This window comes from Rattus norvegicus, chromosome 9 (genome assembly GCF_036323735.1).
Source record: "Rattus norvegicus strain BN/NHsdMcwi chromosome 9, GRCr8, whole genome shotgun sequence".
NCBI classification, from domain to species: Eukaryota; Metazoa; Chordata; class Mammalia; order Rodentia; family Muridae; genus Rattus; species Rattus norvegicus.
Window position 1 is genome coordinate 47,621,224 of NC_086027.1, and position 27,889 is coordinate 47,649,112.

General features: G+C 44.7%; 2 protein-coding genes across 4 annotated transcripts; one reads left to right on the forward strand and one right to left on the reverse strand.

Moving 5' to 3' along the window:
* The first annotated feature begins 2 nt into the window (after nucleotides 1–2).
* On the forward strand, nucleotides 3–10,763 carry Mrpl30 (mitochondrial ribosomal protein L30). 3 transcript variants are annotated; one of them, NM_001106903.1, is made up of 6 exons: nucleotides 4–58; nucleotides 2,553–2,631; nucleotides 6,216–6,293; nucleotides 7,637–7,717; nucleotides 9,728–9,874; nucleotides 10,095–10,763. In NM_001106903.1, the coding sequence occupies exons 3-6, from the start codon at nucleotides 6,243–6,245 to the stop codon at nucleotides 10,296–10,298; spliced, it is 483 nt and encodes a 160-aa protein (NP_001100373.1). In that variant the 5' UTR covers nucleotides 4–58; nucleotides 2,553–2,631; nucleotides 6,216–6,242; the 3' UTR covers nucleotides 10,299–10,763. The 3 variants fall into 3 exon arrangements, with proteins under 3 accessions (XP_008765278.1, NP_001100373.1, XP_038939152.1); XM_008767056.4 differs by lacking the exon at nucleotides 2,553–2,631 and having other exon boundaries at nucleotides 3–58; nucleotides 10,095–10,369; XM_039083224.2 differs by lacking the exons at nucleotides 4–58; nucleotides 2,553–2,631 and adding an exon at nucleotides 4,686–4,735 and having other exon boundaries at nucleotides 10,095–10,369.
* Nucleotides 10,764–14,690: 3,927 nt separating this feature from the next.
* Nucleotides 14,691–25,395, reverse strand: Lyg2 (lysozyme G2). Its single transcript, XM_063268118.1, has 5 exons — nucleotides 25,353–25,395; nucleotides 20,045–20,188; nucleotides 18,069–18,265; nucleotides 17,204–17,342; nucleotides 14,691–16,073 (listed from the first exon to the last, which is right to left on the reverse strand). Exons 1-5 carry the CDS (start codon nucleotides 25,393–25,395, stop codon nucleotides 15,955–15,957), a joined length of 642 nt encoding a protein of 213 aa, XP_063124188.1. The 3' UTR covers nucleotides 14,691–15,954.
* Between the last annotated feature and the right edge of the window lie 2,494 nt (nucleotides 25,396–27,889).

Sequence of the window (27,889 nt, forward strand, 5' to 3'; positions counted from 1 at the left end):
CTCCGTTCCGCTCCTTCCGGCTGCTGGGGGGCATTCGGAGTGGACACAGCGGTCGCTGGTGAGTGCGGCTGCGGGAACTGAAGGCGTTGCTTGGTTTCACACGGATTCTCTCTGCAGTTCCGGATTGACTTCCTTTCTGTTCCAAGTTGGAGGTCCCGGAGATCCATTTCTTAAGCTTCTGAAAGCAGCCTGGTTGTCACTTTATTCGAGGGTTATTGCGTTGCATGTGTCTCTGAGAGTCTCACTCGTGTAGATCTAGGTCCGAGCCATCCAAGCGTCATTGAAATTCATTTTTTTTTTAAAGAAGTCAAAACTCGCTTAATTTTAAATTGTTACGACTTAGAATGCTGAGTTTTGGGAATCGCTGTTGATTAAAGACAGTGATTTTGCAGGCTACTTTGTCACCTGTTCAAGCTGCTGCTTTTTGTGGCTAAGAGGCCGTTATGACGGCTGCTTACTACCTTTACGCCCTGGGAATTCGAGGAAGAGAGAGAGACATTTGTTGATTTCAGAGAACTCAGTTGATTGCACGGGAAATTCTGTGTTTTAATATCCACTCCTCGTTATAGATCTATACCTTGTCTATTTAGAAAGAGAACGAAATTAAAGAACCACTTATGAGCTGGTGTTGTAGTTTGGGGGTAAAGAGCTGTTTACATGCATAGTCTTTGTAAAAAGCAAAACAACAACAAAACTCCAGCAAAACGCTAGGGTTGAGGGAGAGGAAAAATGGTTTTGGCAACGTTCAGTTTTTCTGTGAATACACATATATTAACATATTAGAGGATAGAAATAGGTTATATATTTCATGTGATGAATGGTATTTTTCAGTTTGTTTTTACATGGGTGGGTGTTTTGCTTGTCATATCACACCATGTGCGTGCAGTGTCTACAGAGGCCAGATCTGTCAGATCTCCTAGTCAGAAAAGTTTGTAAGCCTCCCGTGTGGTCACTGGGAATCAAATGTGGGTCCTCTGGAAGAGCAGCCAGTGCTTTTAACTGCTGAGCCATCTCCCCAGCCCCATTTCTTTCTGGTATTTGCGACAGACAGAAGAAGGCAGTATAATTGCTTCAAGGTTCAAAGGTTGCACATGTGATAGGAGTAATTTCTGCTTTATTGAAACGTAAGTTTTTGAAACGAGCTGCAGCTCAGAGCAGTTATGTTCTCTGTGCAAGGCTCTAGGCTCAATCCCCAGCACCCACCTTCCCCCACTGAAACAGAACAAAACAAACAACGACAACCAAAAGCAGCTTTGATGGTGCTGCCTGCTTATATCTGAAAGTTAAACTTCAGCAGAGAACACTGAGTGCAGAAGCTGCTCTGAGAGACACGTCTTTGACTTGAATAGATCCAAAACAAAATGTAAAAGGGCCTTGTCTTCTGACCCTGTCCTGTATTTAGAGCGGAGACAGCCGCTAAATGGTCAACTAGCAAATTACAATAGAACAGGAGTCTTCAAGTAAGGCAAGGGAGTGAAGTGCTGCTAGCTGTAGTGTGACTGGAGATGTGGAACCATTTGGTGGAGGTAGTCCTCATTCAGGACTGAGACAGCGTGATCTAGGTAGACCTTGTTGACAAGAGAAGGTTTGAGCCAAAAATTGAAAAAGCCACGTCAGGGTCATTTCAGCCAGTCATAGGGAAGAAGACCTCCGGTTTGGCTAGCTCCAGGTCATGATGGAGAGAGAACCAGCTACTCTGTGAGGAAGCAGGAAAGCAGTAGGAGATGTGGGGGAATACGGGGCGGAGGAGGTCGGCAGCACTATGAAAAGGCTTGGCATGTGAGGGTTAAGGACTTTGATCACCACCTTGGTTAAATGAAGAGACGCTGAGACTGGGTATTGAACTCAGGGACTTATGCATGCCAGGTAAATGTTCTACCTCTGAAACATTCCTAGTTCCGGCTTTAATTAATTAACTTTTTAAGTGAATGAACTTTAGTTTTAGCCAACTTTAGATTTCAAGAGAAGTGTGAAGCTTAGGGCCCTGTACCTCCCTTGCTCAGTTTCCCCCTTTGACATCAGATATTAGTGAGGGTGCTCAGTGCAGCTGCTGGGCCAAATTGATACCCTATTGACTTCATTTGCGTTACTCAGATTCCTTTAGCTTTGCACGGTGTCTGTATGTACTTTTATATTCCAGGATCCAACAGACACCAATGCAGTGTATGTTGTGCATAACGATTGTAGCTCTTGGGTTCTTCTTGGCTAGTTTCTCTGGTTTCTGTGACCTTGGCAGTTTCGAGAAGTGAGATATTTGAAAATGTACTAATGAAGTGTTTTTCCACAGTCTCTTAGTTAGGGTTACTATTACTACAATGACCAAAAAAAGCAAGTTGGGAAAGAAGAGACCCACATCTCTCTTGCACATCTTAGTCCATCGCCGAAGGAAGTCAGGACAGGAACTCAAGCAGGGCTTATGGAGAGTTGACAGAATTAGCAGCACGCACAGTGACCCTCCATCAGGGTTTTCTCTTAAGTGGTAGCAGTCATCTCATTCCAAGTCCTGGTGTCAGGTATAGATGTTAGCGATGTTTGGTTTGGTTTTGCTATAGGTTCCCACTGTGTAGCCCTGAGGAGTGCTGCCCACTGTGATCACCATCGGTGTTATGCATCCCTGATCTCCTGAGGAAGGTAGTGTTTCGTGTTCATGTGTTTCCCTTAACAATGATCCCTGCTTTTCTGAGCAGCACTCCTGGGGGCAGTTCATTTACTCATATAAGTGTGGACTGATCCATGATTGTTTCAGTTCCAGTTATAAACTGATACTTTGTTGTGTATTTGTTTAAATACAGTCACTCCAATTTGACTGTTGGGAGTTCTTTCAGTTATATCTGTGTCCCTTTAATATACTTCCTTGGGTTTGCATTTCTGATTCTGCAGGTTGCAACAGACTGTCAGCTGTCTCTTGAAGGAGCCCAAATGGCTCCTTTGAAGAGAATGCTATTAAAATCACGATCTGAGCACAGGGTGTGTTTGTGGCTATTGATGTAATTGTTTTGGGTCCACTCAACAAACAGAGTGAGCCCATGTCTACATACATGCCGGCCCCAGTGGTTGCCGGGGTTCCTCAGAGGAGATGAGGTGTCCAAAAGGGAGGATCAAGTCAGACTCGGTAGTCAGGAATCGCGCAGCTCTGACCGACCAGCAATCAGGTGACTTCTTTATTTATACAGGTTTCACAGACAGACTAATGATTATCTAGGAAGTACAGATTATATCATTTTGTCTTGGACGTGTATCTGACTTTTCATTGCATGTCTGGGGTTACAAATTCAGGCAGGATTAAAATGTACAAACTGAACAGATGTTATTTTTATTATCAACCCTACAATTTCAATTCAAAGACTCTAAAGAATGCCTCTGCCAAAGCAAATGAATGTACTATATGGCAGCCTGACTTTAGTTGGGGCAGTGGTTGGAGTTTAAAGCACCCCACACAAACAGAAACTACCTGAAGCGGTGTTTTTATGAATATCAGATACTAACACCGAACGCCTTTTACTATATCCTTTCCCCACCTACGCGATAAAGTAGGAAAAGTTATTTAGTCAGTCCATCTTATTTACTGGGTTATAATCCTCCAGGGGTTTGCCCTGTACAAACCCCTGTCTTTAAACTAGGTTTTCAGAGAGCTCTAAGTGTATTGTAAAAAGAAGTCTTGAGTCTTACCAATTCTCCTGGTCAGTTGGAATTTGTCATGTATCTCATGAGTTTACCCTGTGCCAGCTACACTGTTGATTTGCTTAGGGGTGGATACCCCAATAAGATTCCTGGTATGATTTTGCTTAGCAGTGGATCCCCCAGGAAGATCCCTGGAGTCCCAGCCGCAGTTAGAGATTCCTAGCTCAGTGGTCTTCTGTGCTTACCACTGTCTCCAGGGCATAAGGAAGACTTCCAAACAGGGCCAGATAAAGTTATCTCCCTGAAAGCAGAAGGGACAGTGAGTTTAGGACTTTCCTAAAAAGACTCAGACATAATTTTCTCAGGACATGCAATGGATCATAATGCAGAAAGTCCCCAAGAATGCAGCTTGCAGAGACCAAAACCTAAAGTGAGAGACAGAACGACAGCTATCACAGCATTCGGCTCAGCGCTGCTGGAGCCATGTGAGACAGCTCTGCTGGCCTCACGACTCTCGCTGTTTCCAGTGTAGCTGTGCCACAAACATATCTATAATTATATCTATATACATCAGTGCTGTGACTAGCTAGACACATGGTCCAGCTCTAAGACATTATACTAGGATTAGACTAGCCTTCTTTCCTTTTCTTGAAATTAACTTTCCCCTTCAGCAGTAATCTGGCCTTTTGGAAGGTTTTAAGCAGAGAGGTGTAATTTAATGAGATGACTTTCTACTGTGACAGGCAGGGAAAAAGAAAGCAAGCAAGAGATGGAGGGGAAGGCAGAAGGCTAGTTACGGGGACTATATTGGAACCTGACTGAGAGGTTAGCAAGCCACACTGAAGGAGTTGGGCTCACAGACGAAGCTTAACTTGGAAGAAATGTCGTGAAGTAGCATTTGATAAATGTAGCCTCTGGGCAGCTCTTCTCAGCATTCTTCCTTACTTCATGGACATCACAAAAAGGGTTGTAGACATTGTGAGCCGGAATCTGTCACTTACCCTATCTGGGGGCATAGAGCTAATATTTCTGATGTTGTATAGAATTGCTTACTTGTAAAACAGGTACTATTTTCTTGAGAAGGAAAAATGGTTCACTCAAGAGTCTACCCAAGGTATGCATAACAGTTCATGAACCTCATCTGTCTGCGCTTGGTGTGCTTTAGGCTACCCCTGCTTGATGCCTATTTGAATAAATACAGCTTTTTGAGAGCAGAAGAAATCATTTTTAAAATACTAATAGGCAAAAAAAATGACCTGTTTGTGTGTGCGCGTGTGTGTGTGTGTGCACATTGTGCATAGAAGTGTATGTGCATGTGTGTGCTTATGTATGTGGAGGCCAGAGATGTCTTTCCTAGGCATTCTCCCTCTTATTTTTGAGGCAAGTCTCACAACCTAGAGCTTTCCAGTTTGGGTGAGCTGGCTGGATCTGCGCGTCCCTGCTCTGTAGCTGGCCTTTGCTACTTTGTGGGTTCTTCTGTTTCCCACCTTTTATCCTTCTCCCTGACACTAGATAGGAGAAAAACAAGGGTAGAGGGGAGAGAGAAATTAAGAAAACTCCTGAATCTAATTTCTTTCCTTTTGTTTCTTCTTTGACCATGGTTACTAACAAACCACAACCAAACCTCCATCTATCGGGGCTCTAACATTTATATGCCCTCTGAAAAGTTCCCAGAATTCCAAACATCACACAATTGCAGAAACTATCTGCAGCTAGCAAAAACATGCTTCTGCTAGAGCACGAGGCAAATCATGGTCAGCTGCTGCAGACAGTCCAGAGCAGTCCACATCCCACACCTGTGGTTAAAACTAAAGCACATTCTTATATTTGTGTTTTTAAAGAAACCAAAATTCTAAAATTGTCTCTATAATTCTCCTCTCTAGCTTTGGGGCTAGAGACACAGGCCACCAAACCTAGGTACTGGCAATTTGAACTCAAGTCTTCATGCTTACACAAAAGGGCCTTAGCAGCTGAAGCATATTTTCAGCCCCAGACTCTCATCTTTTTTTGTAACAGAAAAATTAATAATCTAGGGAAATGCACTAGACTGCTGGCTAGGAGAATTGGGTCAGAGTGCGTGTACCTTCCCCCCACCTCTACCTCCACCCCCTGTTTTGCTTGTTTTAGGCAAGGCCTTGCTGTGCAAACCAAGATGGACTGGGAGTCAGTCTTTCTGCCCCAGGCTTCCCAAGTGTAGGGTCAGAGTCATGTGTCACCAATGCCTGCCTATACATACTGTCTTAATGGCTACATACCTTGGGAAAGTGATTGCTTTCAGGAAGTCATTTTCCTCATATGTAAAATAAGAGGGCACTTGGTTCTGATTCTAAGAGGTGGAATTTCTTCAGTCCTGTCTAGTTTTGCATTTTCTATGATTTCTCTGACAAAGAAAAATGATCAAATAGTCTTTATATTTTTCAGGTGATAGAAAACCCCATTTCCCAGTTTTGGGGAATGAACGTAGACACTAATCTCACTAGATGAAAACAGGATTATTTAATATATAATGACTACCTGTGGTTTTACTGATACAGAAGGGGAAAATGTGCCCACCTGTAATGTATTTGACCAACAGTGTTTTTCCTACTCCCCAGCCTCTGAAGAGAGGAATTCCCACACCTATGGCTGGGGTTCTGCGCTCAGTATTTCAGAGGCCTCCAGGCAGACTACAGGTAAGCTTTAACTTTCTGTGGATTTCTCATAGCGAGGACTGACCTCAAACTCACTGTATGGCTGAAAGAACCTTGAACTTCTGCCTGCCTCCACTTCCCAAGTGCCCAGTTTCGTGCAGTGCTGGGATCTGAACTCAGCTTTATGCGTGCTAGCAAGAACTGTGCCAACCAAACTTCATCCTCAGCCGAAGAGTTTGTCTTTTGATGTTGTCCTCTCTTGTTGATTATAAAATGCAAAAGCAAGGTAGTCTTTTTAAAAGCTCCTTCTGATGTAAGTTAGTTGGTTTAGGTCTGCTGCGTTTGTGTGTGAGAGCGCGGAGCCCTGTGGGCACTGGGCACACAGTGTAGCTGAGCTGTACCTGGCCCCTGCTTGTTTCTGCTTTATGTGCTTCCCCTAAAGATTTCCACCCCACACACCTTTTCCTGTGGGTCAAGCCAATGAAAAGACTACTGCTGCTTCCCCTTGGTCTGTTTTAATGTCACAGTTTTAGGGGAAAGCCTTCAATTATGAAAAGAATGCATGTTTAATCACAGTCAGACAAACATAGAAAAAGTAGAAGATAAGCAGTCTCCTGAAGAGAAGAAATGTGTCAGCATCTCCTCCTAGTGTTTATGGAGTACATTGGGATGACTAATGTATGCATATTGACCAGACTGGGTGCCTACAGACCCCAACATACACTGGATCTCAATACAGAACTCCTCCTGGCTGTAGGGATGGAAATGTCAGCGCCTTCCATTTGGCTCATGAATTCCGTATAGTCTCCTTTTGGTACTTTGGAAACTGATCCTCTGGGAGGGTGTGTGTCTCACATCTTAGTGTTGTAAGCAAAGGAAGCTGGATTAGAAGCTTAGCATTTCTGGCATATGTGGGACCAGGTTTCTCTTTCTCACCCCATCTAGACTTACCCTCTAGTAGTTGCTGTCAGCTCTGTAGTTAGGGGAGACTGAAAGAGAAAGACTGCAGTGAATCCCTGTGTCCAACTGCAAGAGTAAAGGAGGATTGGGCAGTAAAGTTAAGGGGTGAGAGGTGGGCCTGGTTGCTGTTAGGACGAGGGACACTCACTGTGCCTTGTGTGGTGTTGGTTTTAAGACCGTGTCTTACCCTGTAAGCCTGCCCCAAACTTGAAGGAAGTTGCCAACTCCAGACTGGAAGTCTAAGTGCATGTGGTTTGGCTTTGCTGTTCATTAGTGCTTTAATGAGATGTGTCCATTCAGTGAGGGAGCCGAGTTAAACGTTAGCGATTGTAGACTATGTTAGATCAGACACGTCACCTAAAGGCTGGTGGACACAGACTTTAATACTACATGGAGTTCTAAATAACAAATGGCTTCTGTTTCAGACTGTGAAGAAAGGTGCAGAATCTCTCATTGGTACAGAGTGGATTCGTCACAAATTTACCAGATCAAGAATTCCAGATAAAGTAAGACCTGATTCTTTTTAAAGAATATTTTTAGATACCAATTTTATAAAATCATAAGTTATTTGCAAATTTATTACATTGTGTGTTGCAATTGTGTCTGTGTTTCTTTGTGCATCTGTGTGTGCCCTTGCCCTGGTTTTGTGTGTGGAGGTCTGGAAGACAATTCTGTAATCAGTTCTCTCTTACTGTCATGGGACTACTGGGGAGTGGAGCTCAGGTCATGAGACATCAGGCACAGCAGCAAACACTCTATGCTAGGGCCAGCTCATAGCCTGCTAGTGCGAGTTTTTTCTTAAGTTGTATGTGTATATAGATAGGTATAGTGGAGAAGATACATTGCAGACTGGGAAGTGCATATAGATAGTATAGTGCAGACTGGGAAGTACATATAGATAGTATAGTGCAGACTGGGAAGTGCATATAGATAGATATAGTGCAGACTGGGAAGTGCATATAGATAGATATAGTGCAGACTGGGAAGTGCATATAGATAGTATAGTGCAGACTGGGAAGTGCATATAGATAGTATAGTGCAGACTGGGAAGTGCATATAGATAGTATAGTGCAGACTGGGAAGTGCATATAGATAGTATAGTGCAGGGAAGCCTCTGCTCCTGGCCCCACTGGTTTCGTGGAAATGGGCTCTTACTACCTGTCCTGTGTATTCTGCCCCTGTTCTCCCTTTACATACTGTGGTCTTTCTCACCGTTGTCCTGAGAAGACAGTGAGTTGTCCCTGTGTGACTCCGTTCTTACTTCCTGCATCAACCACACAGACGAAGCTCTCCCTTGGTTTGTCGTTGTAGTTTTCATCTTGTTTGGGCTTCACTTGCTTTTAAGGTAATTGAACTGTCTTTAGTAAAACAGTCTAATGATACTGAAGTAAATGATCAGAAAGCAAGGTGGCCGCCTCTTTCCAACGGTTTCCCATCTTGCATTGATACAAAGCGCCTGCTCACATAGGTGAAACAACATGGACATTACTGCAGGCCGTGTGCACTCGGGTCCGTCTGCATGCATGTTACACTGTGGGTTTTGGCAAATGCATAAGATCATGTATTTACTACTGCAGTGTCACACAGGACTGTGCACTGCCCTACACGTCACTGTGTCCCACCTCCCACCGCGTCTGACCCTAGCAACCCGTGATCCTTTTTACCCACTTTCTGGCTTTACCTGTCCCAGAATCCCACATTAGAGTCGTACAGTCTGTACATGAGGTTCTTACAAATCTTTTCATGACGACTGTCCGTGATGCGGGCTCACAAAGTTTACTTATGTGCTCACCTGCTTGCTGCCGGCTTGGGACGGTAATGAGGCTGTTCAAGTGCTGTGTACGTGGGATGACTGTTGCTTGTGGTGTGTTGGGGAGGTATTTGGTAGTACACTTAAACAGTAAAGACCATTTAGCCTTGTCGAGCTGCTGCAGAGGTCATTTTGTGGGATGGGAATGTTTTTGTACAGGTTTCCTCCCCTACTGTATTTTTATTTTATTTTCAGATATATGTTTTTATTTTATGTTTATGTGTGCTTTGACTGCCTGTATGTATGTGTATCATGTGAGCGCCTGGTGCCCAAGGAGGTCAAAGATGGTGGCAGATCCTGGGAACTCAAGTATGGATGGCTGTGAGCACCGTGCAGTGCTAGGAACTGAGCCCAGGTCCACTACAAAAGCAGCCATTGCTCCTGGCTGCTGAGCTGTCTCTCCAACGTCACCAAAGTGATAAAATATAGAGGACACCACTTAACCTCAATTGCAGAATTGAGTTTCGGCTCTGGGGAGATTGGTTATAGTAACTGCGCTGGTTGAGTGTCCCGTTCTGAAAACCTGAAACTAAAGCTTTAATTCTCAGACTCTTCTGAACTGTTCAAACTGAGGTTGATGAGGACAGAAAGATTAGGGGTGGGGCCATCATGAACCTTTGTACAATTTTGTCCATTTTTAAAGGCATAGGCAATATATAAAGACTGTAAGTTGGGAGAGTTACCCGTCATGATTCTCCTTTCCTAGGTATTTCAGCCTAGACCTGAAGATCATGAAAAATACGGTGGAGACCCCCAAAACCCCCATAAACTGCACATTGTTACAAGAATAAGAAGCACAAAGAGGCGTCCATACTGGGAGAAAGATACGATCAAGATGCTGGGACTACAGAAGGTACGCAGCGATCCTGGTCGCTCTCAGAGTCTCATCGACTGCAGGCTCATATTTTAAAACCCACACTGTGTGCATTTGCTATCGCTTATGTTTAAATGTATCATGTAGTGTGACCTTTTTATAAGTTAGTATACAAAGGATGGTCCTTCAATGTGATGTTTTCCGGAAATGGTACCACTGCCTTTTACGTTGATCTGTGACCTTGCTCCCCTTGTCCTAGGCACACAGCCCTCAGATCCACAAGAACATCCCGTCAGTGAATGCAAAGCTAAAAGTGGTTAAACACTTGATACGCATCCAGCCCCTGAAGCTGCCACAGGGACTTCCCACAGAAGAGACCATGTCCAGCACGTGCCTCAAGAGCACTGGGGAATTGGTGGTGCAGTGGCATCTGAAGCCTGTGGAGCAGGAAGCAAAGTCCTGAGGCCGCACAGATTCAGGCACAGATGGACTTGCTGAGGAAACCGTTCTCATTAAAGTGTGTTAATCCAGTTATTTCCGCTGATGAAGTCCTGATGTTATCACTTGGTTCAGTTCTCTCCCTTTCTCCCCTAAGAATTTTACTCCTCAGAGGGCAAGATCAACATTGAATAGCTCCCATTAGGCCCCTAACACTAACAGTTGTCATTGTCTCCTTGGAGAAACTGTTGTCTTCTTTAACTGCTTCCTCACTGAATTCTATAGATTCGAGAGGCTATGTACTAGTCAGTCCGAGGCTTGGTAGCTTATTGGGCAAGGAGGTTTATCTTGGTTCTAAGCTCTGAGGAGTCCAAGCAAGGGCAGCATATCTCCTGAGGGCCTCCTGTAGGATCCCCTATGTATCATGTCATACATGATAGGGGATGCCACACAGTTTTTTATGTCAGTGGTGGAAAAAGTCATAGGTAAGATTGGTGTGGTGTGCCGGCCTTAATCCTGGCAGTCCAGAGGCAGAGGCAAGTGGATATCTTATGAATTCAAGGCCATGGTCTACATATTGAGTTCTAAGCCAGCCAAGACTGTAGTGAGACCCTGTCTCAAACAAAACCCAAGAGACCAGTTTTGGCTTCATGTAATGATCCCTTTGCTGCAAAGGGAGTATCTTTGATTTTGAGTGAGAGCTACACTTAGCTACGGTAGGGATACGTGCTGGAATGGAGTTAGAAATTACAGAGATCTAGTAGTATGGTTGCAGAAGGTCCCCTGGGGCCCATAAGACCTCACTAGCCATCAGTTCTTGGTTAGATTTCTAGTACCAGGCATGAGTCCCTCCAGTGAGGTGGTCAGCCCATTGTGGGAGTTCAGCCCCAGGCAGTGCACCCACAGCACAACTCCTGCTCATGAGGGTCACAGAACCTCTTGGAAGTGGGGCAGAAAGACAATAAGAGCAGGAAGACCGAGAAGCTGCTGTGAGATGTTGTCCCAGAGGTACTAGAGAAGCCACACCCATAATACCTCAGCAGTGTCTGGCTGTCCGAGCAGCACCTAAACAATAACACCAGTAGACAGGCTAATGGGAAGGGGGAGATCCCAGGGGTGCGAAGGTGTCCCTCCCCTAGACAGCTGTAGCAACTGACGACTACTGTGACAGACTTCTCCCCTCAGCGGCCCCTAGTGGGTTACCCAATACAAAGTGCTCAGCCCTAAAGTCATAAACTCACAAGCAGCACCAAACAGACTCAGCAGGTCATACGTAAACACACGCACGCCTTTATTTCCCTGTATATATCTGTGTAACATAAAGGCTATTGACTCAAGAGGAGAGACACGGGAGGGGTCAGAGAGAGACGTGATGTCCATAGAAGGAGGGGGTGGAGCTAAAAGTTTTAGAGATGGAAGGAGGAGGAAGGGAAAGACAGATGGAGGATGGAGAGACAAGATGGGACCAGAAAAAAAAAAGATGGAGCTGCCCCACGTGGTCTGGAGAAGCCGCAAGTACCTAGAGGTTTCATAGATGGGCAATAAAATAATGTAGGGTACATGTGTCCAATTTAGGTGTGCAACTTGTATTTCTATCAACTGATTTTGTGTTCTTCGCGTGGGCATTTCGGGTAGAAGGTTTACCCTTCTAACTCGGGCTAGTATCTCACAAGTCTCCAGTGTTACCATTTTACAGGACCGAGGGAATTGAGTGAGCATTAGCTGGAGGTGGTTCCATGACCAAGATCTACGGAGGACAGCAGAGAAACGGTGTCAGGCCCAGCCACTTCAGCAGAGGCTCTAAGAGTGTGGCCCGCCAGGTCCTCCAAGCCCTGGAGGGACTGAAAATGGTGGAAAAGGACCAAGATGGGGGCCGAAAGCTAACACCTCAGGGACAGAGAGATCTGGATAGGATCGACAGACAGGTGGCAGCTGCCACAAGAAGCATTAGAACAAAAGATGCTGGGTTAATAAATTGCCTCATTCATAAAAAAAAAATAATAAGTACACATTAGATTATTCATGTGTTCCTAGTAAGCATGAGACAGGAGTTGAGAAAAATTGGAAAAGAAGAAAAATTCAGGGGAATTCCAGAAGCTGACAAACTAACCGAATCACTGGGTTTTCGTGTTCAGCTTCAGAACAAGGGACTAGTGGGAGTAGGAAGGGATTTTGACCACTCAATTAATGACAAGCCTGGGTACCCTTCCTGAGGGTGAAGTAAGCAGGAAGGAAGCCTGCTGTTCTTCTATTCCTTATAGAATTGTAACAAAGATTCGTATTGGATCATATTGAATCATATTGAAACAAGGGTATTGTATTGAAATAAGGGTTTGTGATTGAGACACAGAGGGAAACATTTTGCCTCAGTGAACTTGCCTGCCTCCCTAAATAGATTGGTCAGACCAGAACTTTTCTAATATTATAGACAAAGAACAGACCACCTTTGCTTAAGCAAGGGGCTACACAGTATTTTAAGAGTCAAAAGACGGTGGTCTTAAAGTCAAATATAAAAGAAATATAGAGGAAGGAAAGGAAGAATTAAACAGAGGTCAGAGAGATTGAACCTTTGTTTAAAAGCTACACTTGCTACAACGGATAGTGGGAAATAACTTTTGATCTATTAATTTGGGGCCAAACTGAATCAATCAAATCCAAATAGTCATCCTGTCTAGTATTTTTCTAACTGCAAGGCTTTCTGACACCCATCGTAAGAAAGAAGATACTTTAAAGAAAATTGATTTCTTCATAATGTTAATTTTTAGTTCTCATAAAATTGATGTTTGCTTGCTGTGTTCCTCTTCCGATATTCTTGCCTTATCAAGAAAGACTTTAGAAGAAAATGTATCTTGAAAAGCTGGATAATCAGTGAATAGTTTCCGAGGAAATGATTTTGTGTATAAGTAAAGCCTGTGAGAGACACAGGTTGTCAGAGTAGGTCAAGCCATACCGTCATGTGCTTCCTCTCTGCCCCCTCTCTCATGAAACAAAACTGAATGGTGTCTCCCACCCCCATCACCTCTGAATCTTCCCTGGCCGCTCTTGCATCCACTCTGCCCCAGGCCCTGCCCTCAGCGGGGCTGGTCCCCAGCGATCCCAGGCACTAAATCTTCCTCTTCTGTTTGCTAGTTTCCTTGTATGGAAAGAACTGTTAGTTGGTAATGATATTTATCCTAAGGGCATCGATTACAAAGAAATACAAATGGGTATGGCTTTCACATGGTAGGTATGATGGTGCACACTTGCACAGGGAGATTGAGGAAAAACTTGGGAGTCTTGGGCAAGCCTGGGCTGCACAGGGGGACGTTTCGGTTTGTTTTGTTTTAAGGCATTTATTCAGCTGGTGCACGAAACACACACACACACACACACACACACACACACACACACACACACACACACAGCTTTATCAAAGCAGCATGTCCTGGTAGAGGATGGATGAGAGAGCAGAGCAGGCGGAAATGAACAGGAGGAAGAGGAAGGGGCTGGGGCTTGATATTTCAAGTGCAGGCTGTGTCCTCTGTGGCTACAAGACCTCTCAGTAGGCTCCATCTCTTAAAGGTTCCCTTCTTCCCATTGATGCCAAGTTGGGACCACGGGTTGAACATGGGGGCTTTCAATGGGGGCACACCAGATCTAACCTATAACACTTCTCTTTACCCCAGAAGATCTTAAGAGTGAGAAGTAAAGCTTACAATTAAAGACCTGACTCAATCGTTATCTCTGAGAGGAACACGGGCACCAGATATAAAGAAATTGAGACGGCTGAAGACATGAGACAATTTAATGGTACCATATTTTGGGTTAACATCATAGGCATTGTTCTCAGTAGATTCCTAGGAGTTGACCATTGAGCTACTGGTGGAAGGAGGATGGAGACAGAGATTGTTCTCTTGGGTCCAGTTAGCTATTCTAACAGATTCTGCAGAAGCCTGGCACTGGAACCAGGAGGTATAGTAGATGTGTATTTCAAGACTATTTGTAACGTGTTATTCAGTCAGAGACAGAAACAGGAAGCTCTGGAGCGATGGTTCCTCCCTCCTACAGTAGATGCTACCAGTACCTCCCGTGCCCCTGGACCTCTCAGAATTCTCACTTGGTCTTCCTGTCTGTGCCCCCTAGCTTCTCACTCTTGGAAATTTAGACAAGGGTTCCACATTTGTGCTTGTTTAGCACATCAGACTAGCAATACATGACACCCTCTCCCTACAGGTAGGTACCTCAACCAGTTGCTTTCAGAGGTGCTGTGCAGACTCCAGTCCTGCCCCTGTGTAGGTAAATCTGTGGTGAATGCTCACAGCTTTCCTGCAAGGCTGAGTCCTGTTGCCAACTAGGGTAGTGGCTTGGTGACATGTGCTTTGCTATTTTCTCACTCCATATCACCGAACCACTTTATAACAGTGTTTTCTGTGCCCCCCATAACTACTTGTACCCACATTCTTGTCACAGGTCTGGTGCAGAGGGAGCCAATTTAAGGCACCTTTACTATGTGGCCTCCTCTAGGACATCTCTGCATGTCGGTCGGAACGAGAGCCTGAGGAAACCTTTGGGGAGTAAGGCAGTGAACTGTTTGGACACACCTGGCCTACACATTAGCTATCTTTACAATGGTGATATCTAAGGGGCTGGTGTTGGGTGAAATTGATGCTTCCAGGGGAAAACCCAAAAGAAATCACCCCTGAGCAGTGTGGTCATCTGAAGAATATCTCAGTCTGCACACATGCAGGGTTGGGAACAATAGTTAATAGCTGGTAAGGCTGGGGCCTTGTCAGATCCCTAGAATTGATTACGCTATAGATACGGCACTCATACTTGTAATACTAGAATTCAGGAAGCTGAGGCAGGAAGATTTCTATGAGTTTGAGGACATCTTGGGATATAGAGCAAGACCTTGTCTCCAAATCCATGATTCCCAGTTCTGATCTGGCCCCTTCCTCAGGCTGGGTTGAGCCATCACAGGGCAGAGAAAGATTTACCTGACTCTTTACAAAGTGGCTGAAGGAAGGAGAGTAAAAATTTGGTTCCTTCTCAGAGAAGAAACAGGCAGAAAATATCCACCAAATATCCCCAACAAAAGCAAAAATCCCAGGAGCCACTTGGCACAGATGCCGAAAGCTTCATAATCCAACAGGTTATCACGTCTTCTCCCCACCAGGCAACCAAAAGCCACAGCCAGCACCCGTGTCCCTGCTCTGTCTATTGCCCCAGGGTGGATCTGGCCTCCGAGACAGACACATCTCATGAGCAGAGTCCTAGCAATTGGGGTAGATACTGCGAAAGGGACTTCTGGTTAGTAATTCTGGCAGAGTTTAGGTGATCATTAGAATCATGGGCTACAGCTAGACCATGCACATGCCGTATGCTATGATATTCATACTGACCACAAGTTATATGTATGTCTATGTAGGTTTCCTAGGAACCATACGAGAAGTCAGGGTGTTTTCTTTGTGATAAAGATGGGACCTGGGGCCTTGCACGTATTCAGTTGTTCAAGCAACTGAACGGTTGGATGTCCTCACCTCTCTTCCTTCCTTTCTTTAGCTAGCTTTGATTGAAAACTTCGGAGATGAACTTTCTTTCATAATTTTAACCATTTCTTTGCTCCTATTGAGTGAAATGGGCTAATGTTAAACCTTGAAAGAGAGACTAGCTGAGTGCCTCACCAATGTAACTCTCTCTACCTAGAAGCCATGTCTTTTATAGAATTTGGCACGGGCAATGATGTCATCCACTAAGTCGCCTTCTATGTCTGCAGGAGTGACAATAGTTTCCATCCCCGACTTAAAAGCAGTCAGACCACCTGAAAGGAAACACATGGGGTTTAGATTCCAATCTAAGTCAGCAGAAATAAGACCCGAGCTTCCAATACCACCAGGCAAATAGTCCAGAGTAGTAAGGTTTCTGTTTTCCCTTTACATAGCCCAGATCTGACAGAACTAATACAAGATTGTAACATTTTCTCATTTATTCAACAATTCATCCATCCAACATGTTTTTACAGCACCTATTGTGTCAGAAATGTCCCTCACCGAGAACAAGCTACCTAAGACCTGTTCATTTCTCAGGAGGGCTTGTGTGTACGCATGCACCATTTTACCCTAAGAGTCCATCTGCAGTCATTGTTGATATATTTAAAGGACTTGTGTTTGAGGCTGGCTGTACTCATTCCTGCCTTTGAGGACCTTGGGATACTAACAGAGAACTCCTTGCTCTGAGTTCAGACTATTAAAGGACGGAAAGAGATTATCCATGAAACTATGTAAGTCATGATCCTATAAAAGGCAAAATGAAAAACCGATGATGGATAGGAAGAAAAAGCCAGTGAATCTAAGGGGGAAAATTCTGTTTTTCTGGCTGTGATGACTGGCTGTTTCAGTGTCTCCAAAACCAAAACAAAACAGAAACAAACAAACAAAAAATTAAAAACAAAAAACAAAAGGGGGAGCTATGTCGGTAGGATTAGTGAGTTAATTCTGGCTGGAGCTGCTGACCTTGAGGGGCTCTGAGTTCAGCCAAAAAGAGTTGTTTTTTTGTTTTTGTTTTTTTTTACTTAGACTTCTCTGAGTTAACTGAAGCTCTGAAATTTCTCAGAGTAAAAGTTTATTCAAACAATTTGAAAAAAAATAGTAGTGTTGGCCCAGGAAGGAAAAAAAAAACTATGAGAATGTAAACACTGTTTTAAACTATTCTGTTAAGGTGTTGGTCAGTGGCTTAATAGTTGACCAGAAGTACAATTAGAAGAAGCCCAGCATCTTGCAGGAAGGTGAAGAACGTGAGGCCATTTAGGACTCAGAGGTTGCTAATCCATTCTTGAGATGAGCGCCTTGGAGCCTGCGCTGTGGGGATGCTTCCAGGGGGCCTGGGCCACGGTTACTTTCAGTAATTTCATTTACTTGCCCATTTAAATAAAGCACAAGGCGTGGGGCCTACCTTTCAGGTGCTGAGCTGCATTCCAGGTAGGAAATTTCCTCTTCAGTGCCTTAATTCTTTCTGTCAGAATCCCAACAGACTGTAGAAGGTGTTCCTTGCTGTCCCAGGAACCAATAGGATGGTACATGTTTTTATCAAGCTAGAAAATTCAAACAACCATGTCAGTGTCTGGGCAAGGTGGCACCGTTTCTACAGTTCTGCAGTTCCCAGGTCTCTCCCCTTGTATTCAAGTTCAAATACCAGTGGTAGCATCTTTCCTTTAATCCAGGAAGGCCTACATTCTGATGTCTTGTCTCTCATAGACAAGAGAGTCAGAGAACTGTTTTGGAGAAGCTCACTATGTTCTTTCTGATAGGTGGAAAGAGGAAGAGAGAGGAGAGGGAGAAAAAAAAGATTTCAAAACAAATACTTAGTATCCAATTTATAAGTTTTTGTGATGAAAAAATGCAGCTAATTCAAATATAATATTGTTTCTAGCCAGGCTTGGTGGTACAGATGATCCCAGTATTACAGGTAGGAGCCCAGCATAGGCTACAAAGTATCTGGTTGACCAGAGCTACAGAGTGGAATGCTGCCTCAAAATAAACAAAGAAAAGGCCTGGAAACCGGTTTTAAAGAAATGCCCGGGTTGGGGATTTAGCTCAGTGGTAGAGCGCTTGCCTAGCAAGCGCAAGGCCCTGGGTTCGGTCCCCAGCTCCGGGAAAAAAAAAAAAAAAGAAATGCCCAAAGGCTGTCTAGAATGAAACGCCACAGGTGTCACAGAGGGAGGTGTGCCCAGACACCTGGGTGTTCCGTCCTGCAATGGACTCTGAGCTTCACCTCGGAGAGATGAAGTTAGGGTAATGTAAAGTCTCTGGCCCCCTACCTGCATCAAGCCAAACCTCTGTCCTTTATGGTCCCAGCCATTTTGCAGGACAGCCCCGCCGTGGCTTTCCCTGGAGATGATGGCAGCGATGAGGGCTGGGTCGATGCAGTGCCTCTGTCCCACTTCTTTGATGAGGATCCGGTAAGGCTTTATGGCTTTCAAGTCCATCTCGGCAAACATTTCAGAACCGTGGATCCCTATGTCGGCAGAAAAGAAACGATTAAACAATTTCCTCTGCTGCAGAAGGGGTCCGGTTCTCGATCTACTAGTTTAGCCTCTGCTTCTAACCACGCCCACAGATCAGGGCAATCATTCCAACTGCGGAAACCCAGGAGCCACTGACGCCTGCCTGAGCCTCTACAGCTCTCTCTCGTCCTCCTTCCTGTCAAGACGCTGCACTAGGGGACTAGGAATCAGGATTTTAATCCGGCTCTGCAACTAGCTAGTTCTGTGCCAGAGGTTGTGGTCTGTGCACTGAGAACACGGATTCATACATGACCTTGCACGAGGAAGGCTTAGCATGGGATTGCAAAGGAGAGAAGTGTCAAGAATGAGAGGCTCTGCCTGCTTAGAATACTCATGCTGCACCGTGAACTGAGCACAGCAAAGCCAGAATTGAACCTTTGAATTCTTTTGCCAAAATCAACACATCCAGGCATGGTTTAGAAAGAATCAGGAACCCATAAACATACAGCCACCAAACCCAGACAATATTGCTGATGCCAGGAAGTACATGCTGACAGGAGCTTGATAGAGCTGTCTCCTGAGAGGCTCTGCCAGATCCTGAGAAATACAGAGGCTAATGATCGCAGCCAACCATTGAACTGAAAACGGGGTCCCCATTGGAGGAGTTAGAGAAAGGTTTGAAGGAACTGAAGGGGTTTGCAACCCCATAAGAACAACAATATCGGGGTTGGGGATTTAGCTCAGTGGTAGAGCGCTTGCCTAGGAAGAGCAAAGCCCTGGGTTCGGTCCCCAGCTCCAAAAAAAAAAAAAAAAAAAAAGAACAACAATATCAACAAACAGACTAAACCACTACCCAAAAACTACACATGGACAGACCCATGGCTCCAGCTGCATATATAGCAGAGAATGGCCTTGACGGGCACAAATGAGAAGAGAAACGCTTGGTCTTGCCAAGGCTGCCCCCCCCCGCCCCCACTGTCAGGGCAGGGAGGCGGGAAGGGGTGGGTAGATGGGTAGGGGAGCACCCTCATAGAAGAAGGGGGAGGGGGAGGGGATAGGGGGCTTATGGACAGGAAACTGGGAAAGGGGATAACATTTGAAATGTAAATTAAAAAATCCAATTAAAATGTTTTTTTAAAGACCTTGAGGTACAAGATGAATATGCTAGAGACATTTTCTCTTCTCTTTTAAAATAAATTATATATATTTCTGAGCTAAATAAATAAATAAATGTGTAAAATTTGAAATCAAATATATTGTTGCCCCCCCCAAAGAAAGAAAGAATCAGGAAATAAAAGAAGTAGTTTGTTAGGTTAGCTAGGACTTTTTGGGGGGGGCAGGGCAGGGTCTCACAGTATAGCCCTTGCTGAACTAGAATTCAAAATATAGAGCAGTGGTTCTCAATCTGCCTAATGCTGTGACCTTTAATACAGTTTCTCATGCTGTGATGACCCCCAACCATAAAAGTATCTTGTTGCTACTTCATAACTGTAGTTTTGCTACTGTTACAAATCATAATGTAAATATCTGATTTGTGACCCCTGTAAATGACCCCCATCCCCCAAAATGGGTTGGGACCCACAGGTTGAGAATCACTGATAAAATCCTTTCTTCTGCCTTAGGATGTACACCACCACTCCCAGCTTGATTTTTACCTTTTAATTTTGATTCATGGTTGTTATTGTTATTATGATGTTGGCACCTTTTCAAAACTAATTACCTCCTAAGAAAACTCTGCAAATGACAATGGAGATGGGGATGGGTAGGACCCTGCTCCATTTTGTATTTACCACAATTCATCAGATTGTTTATGTCACAGGGAGCCCCAAAAGTCTCCATGGTCATGACATCTCCGTAGCAGCCATGGTATAGACGAGAGTGCACATGAGGGTTTGTGGAGTGAGTGAACCCAGGATATGAGCCCCTGGCAGTGCCTGGAAGGCAGAATGATTATACGTGAGAAAATTACTTGACTTCTCTCTCTCTCTCTCTCTCTCTCTCTCTCTCTCTCTCTCTCTCTCTCACACACACACACACACACACACACACACACACACGCGCTGTGTAACAGTAGAGACCTTAACTTATCCTGCCCAACACTTTTTCTACCAAGGATTGATCAGACAAAGCAAAAATGACCCTTTCCCATTTTGATCGCAAACTTTCTTTTATCCTCTGGACATATTCCAGAGCACCATGGGAATGTGTATGAAAATTGGTGCATACAGGTTTCGTGTGTGTGTGTGTGTGTGTGTGTGTGTGTGTGTGTGTGTCCGCCCAGCGCAAGACTCAGAGAAGGTTCTAGAGCACCTTCTGACACAAGTGCTTCTGGGCATGGAAATAGCCCATCATGTGATGGGATTGTATGTTCATATGCGATCCCATTATATTTATATTTTCAAAGAAACAATACAAAGATGAACCAAAGAACAATGAGAATTGTTAGGGAGAGGAACAGGGCTAGACACTAGGTGTTGGGGGTTGGTCTGAATCTGCTTATATTCGTATGCTTAATTCTGTACCCCAAGATCTGGTTGCCACAAAATGAGCAAATTCCCAGTATGCCAGTCCTTGTTATACAAACCTTACTCCCCAATTTAAAAAAAAAAAGGTTAAATAAAACTGGCAACAGCCAATTACTGAGGGGAATAGAGAGGGGTGGAATATGAGTTATCAGACTGGGGGGTCATAGTAGGGACCACAAGGAGAAGGAGAGAGAGAGAGAGAGAGGAAGAAGAAGACAGAACAGGAGGTCTCCATTAGTCACGATGGACCAGCAGCAGGTGCCAGAGCAAATGCCTCCCGTGAGCACCAGATCCCTGGAGCAGAAGTAACCCAGGAAGACTCAAACAGTAAGTGCTTGGGGAAGTAGCCAGTCTAGTGTTCGAGAACTAGATTAGGGGTAACTCCCCAATAATAGCCCAGAGCCTAACAAATAACTCACAGTTTCAGTCTCATCATTTGACGGTAGATGGGGATAAACATTAATTTGCAAGTAGACTTTTTTTTTTTTGGTTCTTTTTTTCGGAGCTGGGGACCGAACCCAGGGCCTTGTGCTTCCTAGGTAAGCGCTCTACCACTGAGCTAAATCCCCAGCCCCGCAAGTAGACTTTTTTTAGGTAGTTTGTAGGTAGTTTTTTTTTTTTTTTTTTACTCTGGAGGCACGCAGATACTGCTATAGTTTAAAAATGAAATTGACTAGGAAAGAGGAATTATCAAGAGACAAGCAAACCCAACACTATACAAAATCGGGAGACTAACACATAAGATACAATTATTTCAGATGCGCTTATGTCAATGTAAATATATCCAGTGCATCATAGGACATATATGTGTGTTATATGAATATATTGTGTGATCATAAATTATATTCAAAGGCTCACTGCTGGTTATCTTGATAGTCTTCACAAATGATAACATATGTACTATTAGAAAAAATATATGCAACACTGCATAGGTACAAGTCTAGAACCAATGTAAAGCTTTTGTGTTCTCAACTATGAATTTAAAATATCTATGTGAATATGAAATTGATATTCTCTTGAAAGAAAGATGTTCATTCTCTAGTTTTTGCTATTTCAAAGATCTGAAGGGAACGCCAGCACCAAGTGAAGCATTCCTCGCTCCCAAACTGTGGTCTCTGTGGTCTCTGAGTACCACTCTCTTCTAAGAAGGTCCAGGTACAGAAAATGGCCGATTCCTGGCTCGGGACCCCCCCCCCCCCCCAAAATGTGTGTGACAGGGAGGAGCCACATCTTCTGCTGGAGATGGTCTTACATTTTGATGGTGAAAAGTTTTGTTTGTCCTTTTTAGTTTATTTTACTTTCTGTGTATGGGCGTTTTGCCTGCCTGTAAGTCTGTGCACCACGAAGGCCAGAAGAGGGCGTTGGATCCCTTGAAACTGGAGTTAGACAGTTGTGAGCCACCGTGTGATGCTGAGAGTCTGACCTGGGACCTCTTGAAGAACAACCAGGGCTCTTAACCACTGAGCCATCTCTCCAGCCCCAGGCAAAAGGTTTTGATGTTTTAGATTTGCTCTAAAAGACTTCAGTCAAACATATACACGCCACATACACATAGCTATGCGCATGTGCACACGGGCAGAGTAAAGCAAGGTAGGCACCAGGGGCTAGATAAAAGTGGCAAAGGTTTTAAGCTGTTAAGGCTGGTCAGGGTTGGTCAAAGCTTACTATACAATTCTCTGTCTCGTCGGTTTGAAATTTTCTCCAGCTAAAGGAAGTTTTAGACCTGGTAAGTCAGCTCAGTTGGTAGAGTGCTTGCCTAACTTGCCTGAAGCCCTGGGTTTTATCACCAACAAGGCATAAACTGAGAGGACTGGTAACACCAGCAATCTATGCAGTCAGTAGGTGAAAATGGGAGGACCGGTTCAAGGTCATCTTTGGCTATGACGTGTATTTGAAGCCTTGGCTACAGGCAGCAGTATTGGCCACACAAAGAAACCCTGTCTGGAAAAACCACACACATACACATATATTTATTTGTATGTATATGTGTATATGTATATATGTACATGTATATATATTGTTTATAAAATATATGCCTTAATGTTTTTCCAAAAGTAACTTTATGAAAGCGAGTGGGGGTTATAACAGGAATCGAGTGTGTGTTCAGCACGAGCCAAGGCTCAATCCTTGGCACACACACAAAAAAATCGCTTTGCCAGAGAGCCTTTTTTACTTGCCTATATGAAAAAGAATCATCCTCACATTTCACTCCTTGGCCCCTAGTACCTTCCTTTGCTATGAAGAGATTGACAGGCTCACTGTCCATTCATAGAGGAGCAGCTCACTGTGTAGGCACAGCCCACAACCATCAACGCAGCCTGAGCTACTTACTAAAAATGCTTGCCCTCTGGGCTCCCATACCAGGTCTACTGAGTCAGAAATATTATCCCCAATGCCAACGAGCCTGCTCTTCAATAGCCTCCTCAGCTGACTGTCATGCCTGTTTGAGGACTATAGCTTTAAGGACCTGCAATCGACCACAGACCCTCTACTGCTCATGCCAGTGTCATCGACGCACAAGTCTTTTAAAATTTGTCATCCTTCGCTTGCACACAGATAGCACAGGGGCTTGTCATTAATTCACTGGCTGCACAACTCTGCTCTTAGCTGGCAATTAGAAATGAGTGAAAATTTACCAACATGCTGTTCTGCTTTTGACCTCAGGTAGCTGCAAATTATTGCTCTTAGCTTGGGCTCTCATTTACGAGTTTAGAAGACTTTTAAAGTACTTCCTTTCCAATCTATCATGACAACTGGAACACTGTTTGCAGAGGGTCTTCATCTTTCCTAGGCTGCTGTTTCCACGATCTCTTCCATTATTTTCTATGTATCTATTTTTATTTTGAGAAAAAGTATCACTCCCTAACACAGACTAACCTGATATTCACTATGAAGTCAAGGCTAATATCGAACTTGTGGTAATTCTGCATCAGCCTGAGTGCTGAGATTACAGAGATGAGCCACCACACCTAGCTCATCGCTTCCTCTTCCTCCTCTTCCTCCTCTTCTCTTTTTTCTCTTCTTCACCTTCTTCCTCCTCCTTCTCCTCTTCTTCTCCTTACACTTCCTTCTCTTCTTTCTCTTCCTCCTCCTCCTCTTATCCTTCTCCTTCCTCTTCTCCTTTCTCCTCTTCTTCATCTTCCTTCTCTTCCTCCTCTTTCTCCTCTTCCTCCTCCTCCTCTTCTCCTTTCTTCTTCTTCATCCCTTCCTTACTGTTCCACTAACCTTATCCAGGACAAGGGCTCAATTCCTAGCTCCCGCATAGTGGTTCACAACCATCTTGCAGTTTTAAGGTATCCAATGCCCTCCTCTGCCCCACACAGGCACACACATGGTGCACAGACATATACACGCAGGCAAATCACCATGCCCATAAAATAAAATAATTGTTAGAAAAATGAAAAGGAATCTTCTTTTCTGGCCTCACCGACTAGATCACTCCACCCTGGACATTTCCCTGGCATCTGACCAGAGAGCTCCTGCTAAGTCATTCCTTCCCTCCAGCAGCCACTTCCTCATTTCTTGACCTCCCCCAAAGTCTTTCAGGTCTGACCATGCTATACGGATGTGACTTCTTCCTTCTAAATCCCCACGCTAATGGATTTTCATTCTACATGTAAAGCCTCTCATCCACTCCCTAGCAGCGAGGATTTTCTCTTCATGTCTTACCTCTCGCACTGTTCCACACTCCTCTTTCTAAGAAACTCAGTCAAATGGGTGCACTGTCAGAAACTACATAGGCTAATTAGTATTTAATTATTTTAAATCCCTGCTAATACCTCCTTTGTGCACTTAGCAAGCAGAAGACGCTCTTAAAAAACGAGCAGTTGGGCTGGGCAGTGGTGGCGCACACCTTTAACTCCAGCAAGCAGGAGGCAGAGGCAGGCAGACCAGTGGGTTTGAGGCCAGCTTGGTCTACAGAGTGAGATTCAGTACAGCCAGGGCTACATAGAGAAACCCTGTCTTGGAAAAAAATTTTTAAAAAATGCAGTTGGTCAGGGATGGGGAAGTGGGTTTGATTGCTATGTTCATTGAACTAGTGTGACAGCCAGCCTACCAATCAGAACGTCCAGTTCCAGTGAGACACCTTGTCTTAAAGAAACAAGGTAGCGAATGATGGAGGAATGATGTCAATTCTGACCTCTCCCTGTGTGTACATGCCCTTGTGCATGCACACACACACACACACACACACACACACACACACCTGTACATACATCACAGACACACACACACACACACCTGTACATACATCACAGACACACACACACACACTGTACATACATCACAGACACACACACACACACCTGTACATACATCACAGACACACACACACACCTGTACATACATCACAGACACACACACACATACACACACACCTGTACATACATCACAGACACACACACACACATACACACACACCTGTACATACATCACAGACAGACAGACACACACACACACACACAGAAGCAAACAACTACTCAGTCTGTTAATAGCTAAGCCAGTCACTCTCTGTTCCTTCTGACATGCTAGAAAGCAGACACCCTGAGAATAAGGGAAAATTGCTACTTACCAATGAGAGCAATAAGTCCCCAGAACACCACCGAGGGTACCATGGCTGTCACTCTTACCCTTCAGGACCTGTTCTGGATGGAAATAGAAACACATTAATTTTAAAACTTGAAGGTTTCTTAACAGGAAGTCCCTGTCATTTAAACAATACATCGAAAAGCTCAGAATCATTTCCAATATAGTGTCTGTTTCCCAGCTCCTCGACAGCGGCCCTGCAGTCCCAAGCATAGCTGCCCTTAGCACACTCCACCAGTGTGACTCCTGAACACCCCTTTAGCCTTCAGCACACTGTGCCTGCCCTTAGAACACACAGTGTGACTCCTGAAACAACATCCCTGCAGCCTGAAGCACGCCATGCCTTTCGCATACTCTTGACAGTGTGACGCCCAGTAGATTTCAATCCGACATCACGTCTTCCTGCCCCACATACACTGAGCCGAGGGTTGCTGTATTCTGTCTCTTCTCAGAAGGGCTCTTCCCCCCTGTTTCCTTTCTGAAGCGTGCTCAGTGTTTCACAAGACGCAAGGGGAGCAACCACTCACCTCCCCTGCAGTCTCCCAGAGAAGTCTTTGGAGACACCTTTAGCGGCAGCCACCTGTAGATTAAGATTTCGCACAGGGATGGCCTTTAATACATGTCCTAGAGCAGAGGTGTGACAGTCGGAGGCTCCATCAGGCGGAGGCTGGCTGGGCCTCTGGCTTCGTTCAACTGAGCAGACCTCAGTGTGGCTCCGCCACTGGGAAGGAAGCTTTTAAACACCAGGACCTAGACTCACCTGCCTCCTCTACTTTTGTCCTGTACCAGTGATTGGCAGAGAAGCTTTATATAGGGTTTAAAGGGCCTCTGTTTAAAGCATTGACCTCATTAGACCTGATTATAGTAGTACTTTGGATTTAGGTGGCTCCTTTAATAAAAGGACTTCAAAGCGTTTATTGACTACAGCGAATTAATGAATCTAACGAACCCCAGGGTTGCACTGGAGGCATCTATCCAGTGGATTGTTCCTGGAAACCTAAAATAGCACTAGGCATACGTCTTCTGAATTTGAGTAAAAGATGCTGATAATTAGCCTAGAAGGGAGAAATAAACAAGAGATACTAGCTCGCTTCTGAATAGACAATTCACCTGAAAAGCTAATTTACTCATTCCAGTAGCGTTAGGATTCCCATGCAAAGATGTCGTACAATCCTGCCGCCAGCATATCTCTCAACTGTGACAGATGATCCTGCCTCTGGGATCCAGGTTCACCTCTAACAGGGTAGCTGTCTGTGGTAGAGGAGAAACACAAAAGCAGGGAGTAGCAATCTGAATGTCTGTTGCCCCCATTACTTCTTGTGTGTGCATGCACATGCGTGTGTGTGGAGAGGCCACGAGTCAGTATTGGTGTCCTCCATTCTCACCTTCTACATTATTTTCTGAGATGGGGTCTCCTACTGATCCTGAAGTTCATTAACTAACCAATAGTAGCTGTCCAGGGGTACTCGTCTCCGCCTCCCAAGCATTAGGAGTACGCATGTGTGCCGTTGTGCGCAGCATCTTACCTATGCGCTGGGAGTTCTTGTTCACATGCTCAGCTCTCTGCTGACTGACTCTACTGTCTCTAGCTCTGTCTTTCCCAAAACTTTCTAAGGAAACAGGCGAAAAGGATTTTGCTGGGGGGGCGGTAAATATATCTCCAACAAGACAATATCACACACACACACACACACACACACACACACACACACACACACTTATAAGAGACACATACAGGAAATGAAAGAACATTCTTACACTAGGCAAAGCACATTTCCCAGAATGGAGGGAGAAGTCTAGCCCGGACCCCTCCATATATGAGAAATGTTTTTAAGACTACAGGAAAAGGCACTGAGCTAAATGGCACTAAGGCTTCCTAGGGACATGGCAGAGCCTGGGAGAAGTTGCCCACATGGAATGGGTCTCTATCTCAGGGCATCCACGTCTGCCCTGTGTGCTGTATTGTAGAGCAGGTGCATCCAGAAAGGCCAGGCTGGGATGCTTTGGGCCGACAGGAGAGTCCCCGATTCCTGCCTTGGGTCTCAGGGAGATGAGTCATGGAGGGCCTGCTCTATCTCCACTGTCAACACTGCAGGCAGGGCTGCTCATTAATAAGGGGTTCTGCACAAGACTAGCTGCCCTGAGGCAGCCTTTAGAAACATGGAGGTTATTACCGGCAACAATGTCACCCTACAGGTCACACTGAGGCACTGGGTTTGGGGCCTGCCCAAGTGTTGGTCAGGAATGAATTGGGCAACCAATGGGAAGCTTTCAGGACAAATACGACATGAGAGTTCAGGGAAGAAGTAAGAAGAGAAAGAATTTAAAGGTGAAACCAGGTGGGGGCTCATGCTGTCCCTCGATGCTCCTGCAAATTGCCAGCATTCTTAGAATTCTATTGAGCACGAAGCCCACTCATTTTCTCTTCCCACTTCCAGAAGTGACACTGTGAATCCTTCTAGGCATAAAGACCACAATGTCCATAAGCCTTGTGATTTATTGTTTTCAAGTGTGAATCATTCT

Bases quoted from the DNA above. Each gene is read 5' to 3' on its own strand.
- Mrpl30 (XM_008767056.4), top strand. From the start codon at position 6,243: ATGGCTGGGGTTCTGCGCTCAGTATTTCAGAGGCCTCCAGGCAGACTA. The intron at 6,294-7,636 runs GTAAGCTTTAAC...CTTCTGTTTCAG, and splicing joins GGCCTCCAGGCAGACTACAG to ACTGTGAAGAAAGGTGCAGA. The intron at 9,875-10,094 runs GTACGCAGCGAT...CCCTTGTCCTAG, and splicing joins AGATGCTGGGACTACAGAAG to GCACACAGCCCTCAGATCCA.
- Lyg2 (XM_063268118.1), bottom strand. From the start codon at position 25,395: ATGGTACCCTCGGTGGTGTTCTGGGGACTTATTGCTCTCATTG. The intron at 18,266-20,044 runs GTAAATACAAAA...CTGCCGACATAG, and splicing joins AAACAATCTGATGAATTGTG to GGATCCACGGTTCTGAAATG. The intron at 17,343-18,068 runs GTAGGGGGCCAG...TGAATTTTCTAG, and splicing joins AGAGGTTTGGCTTGATGCAG to CTTGATAAAAACATGTACCA.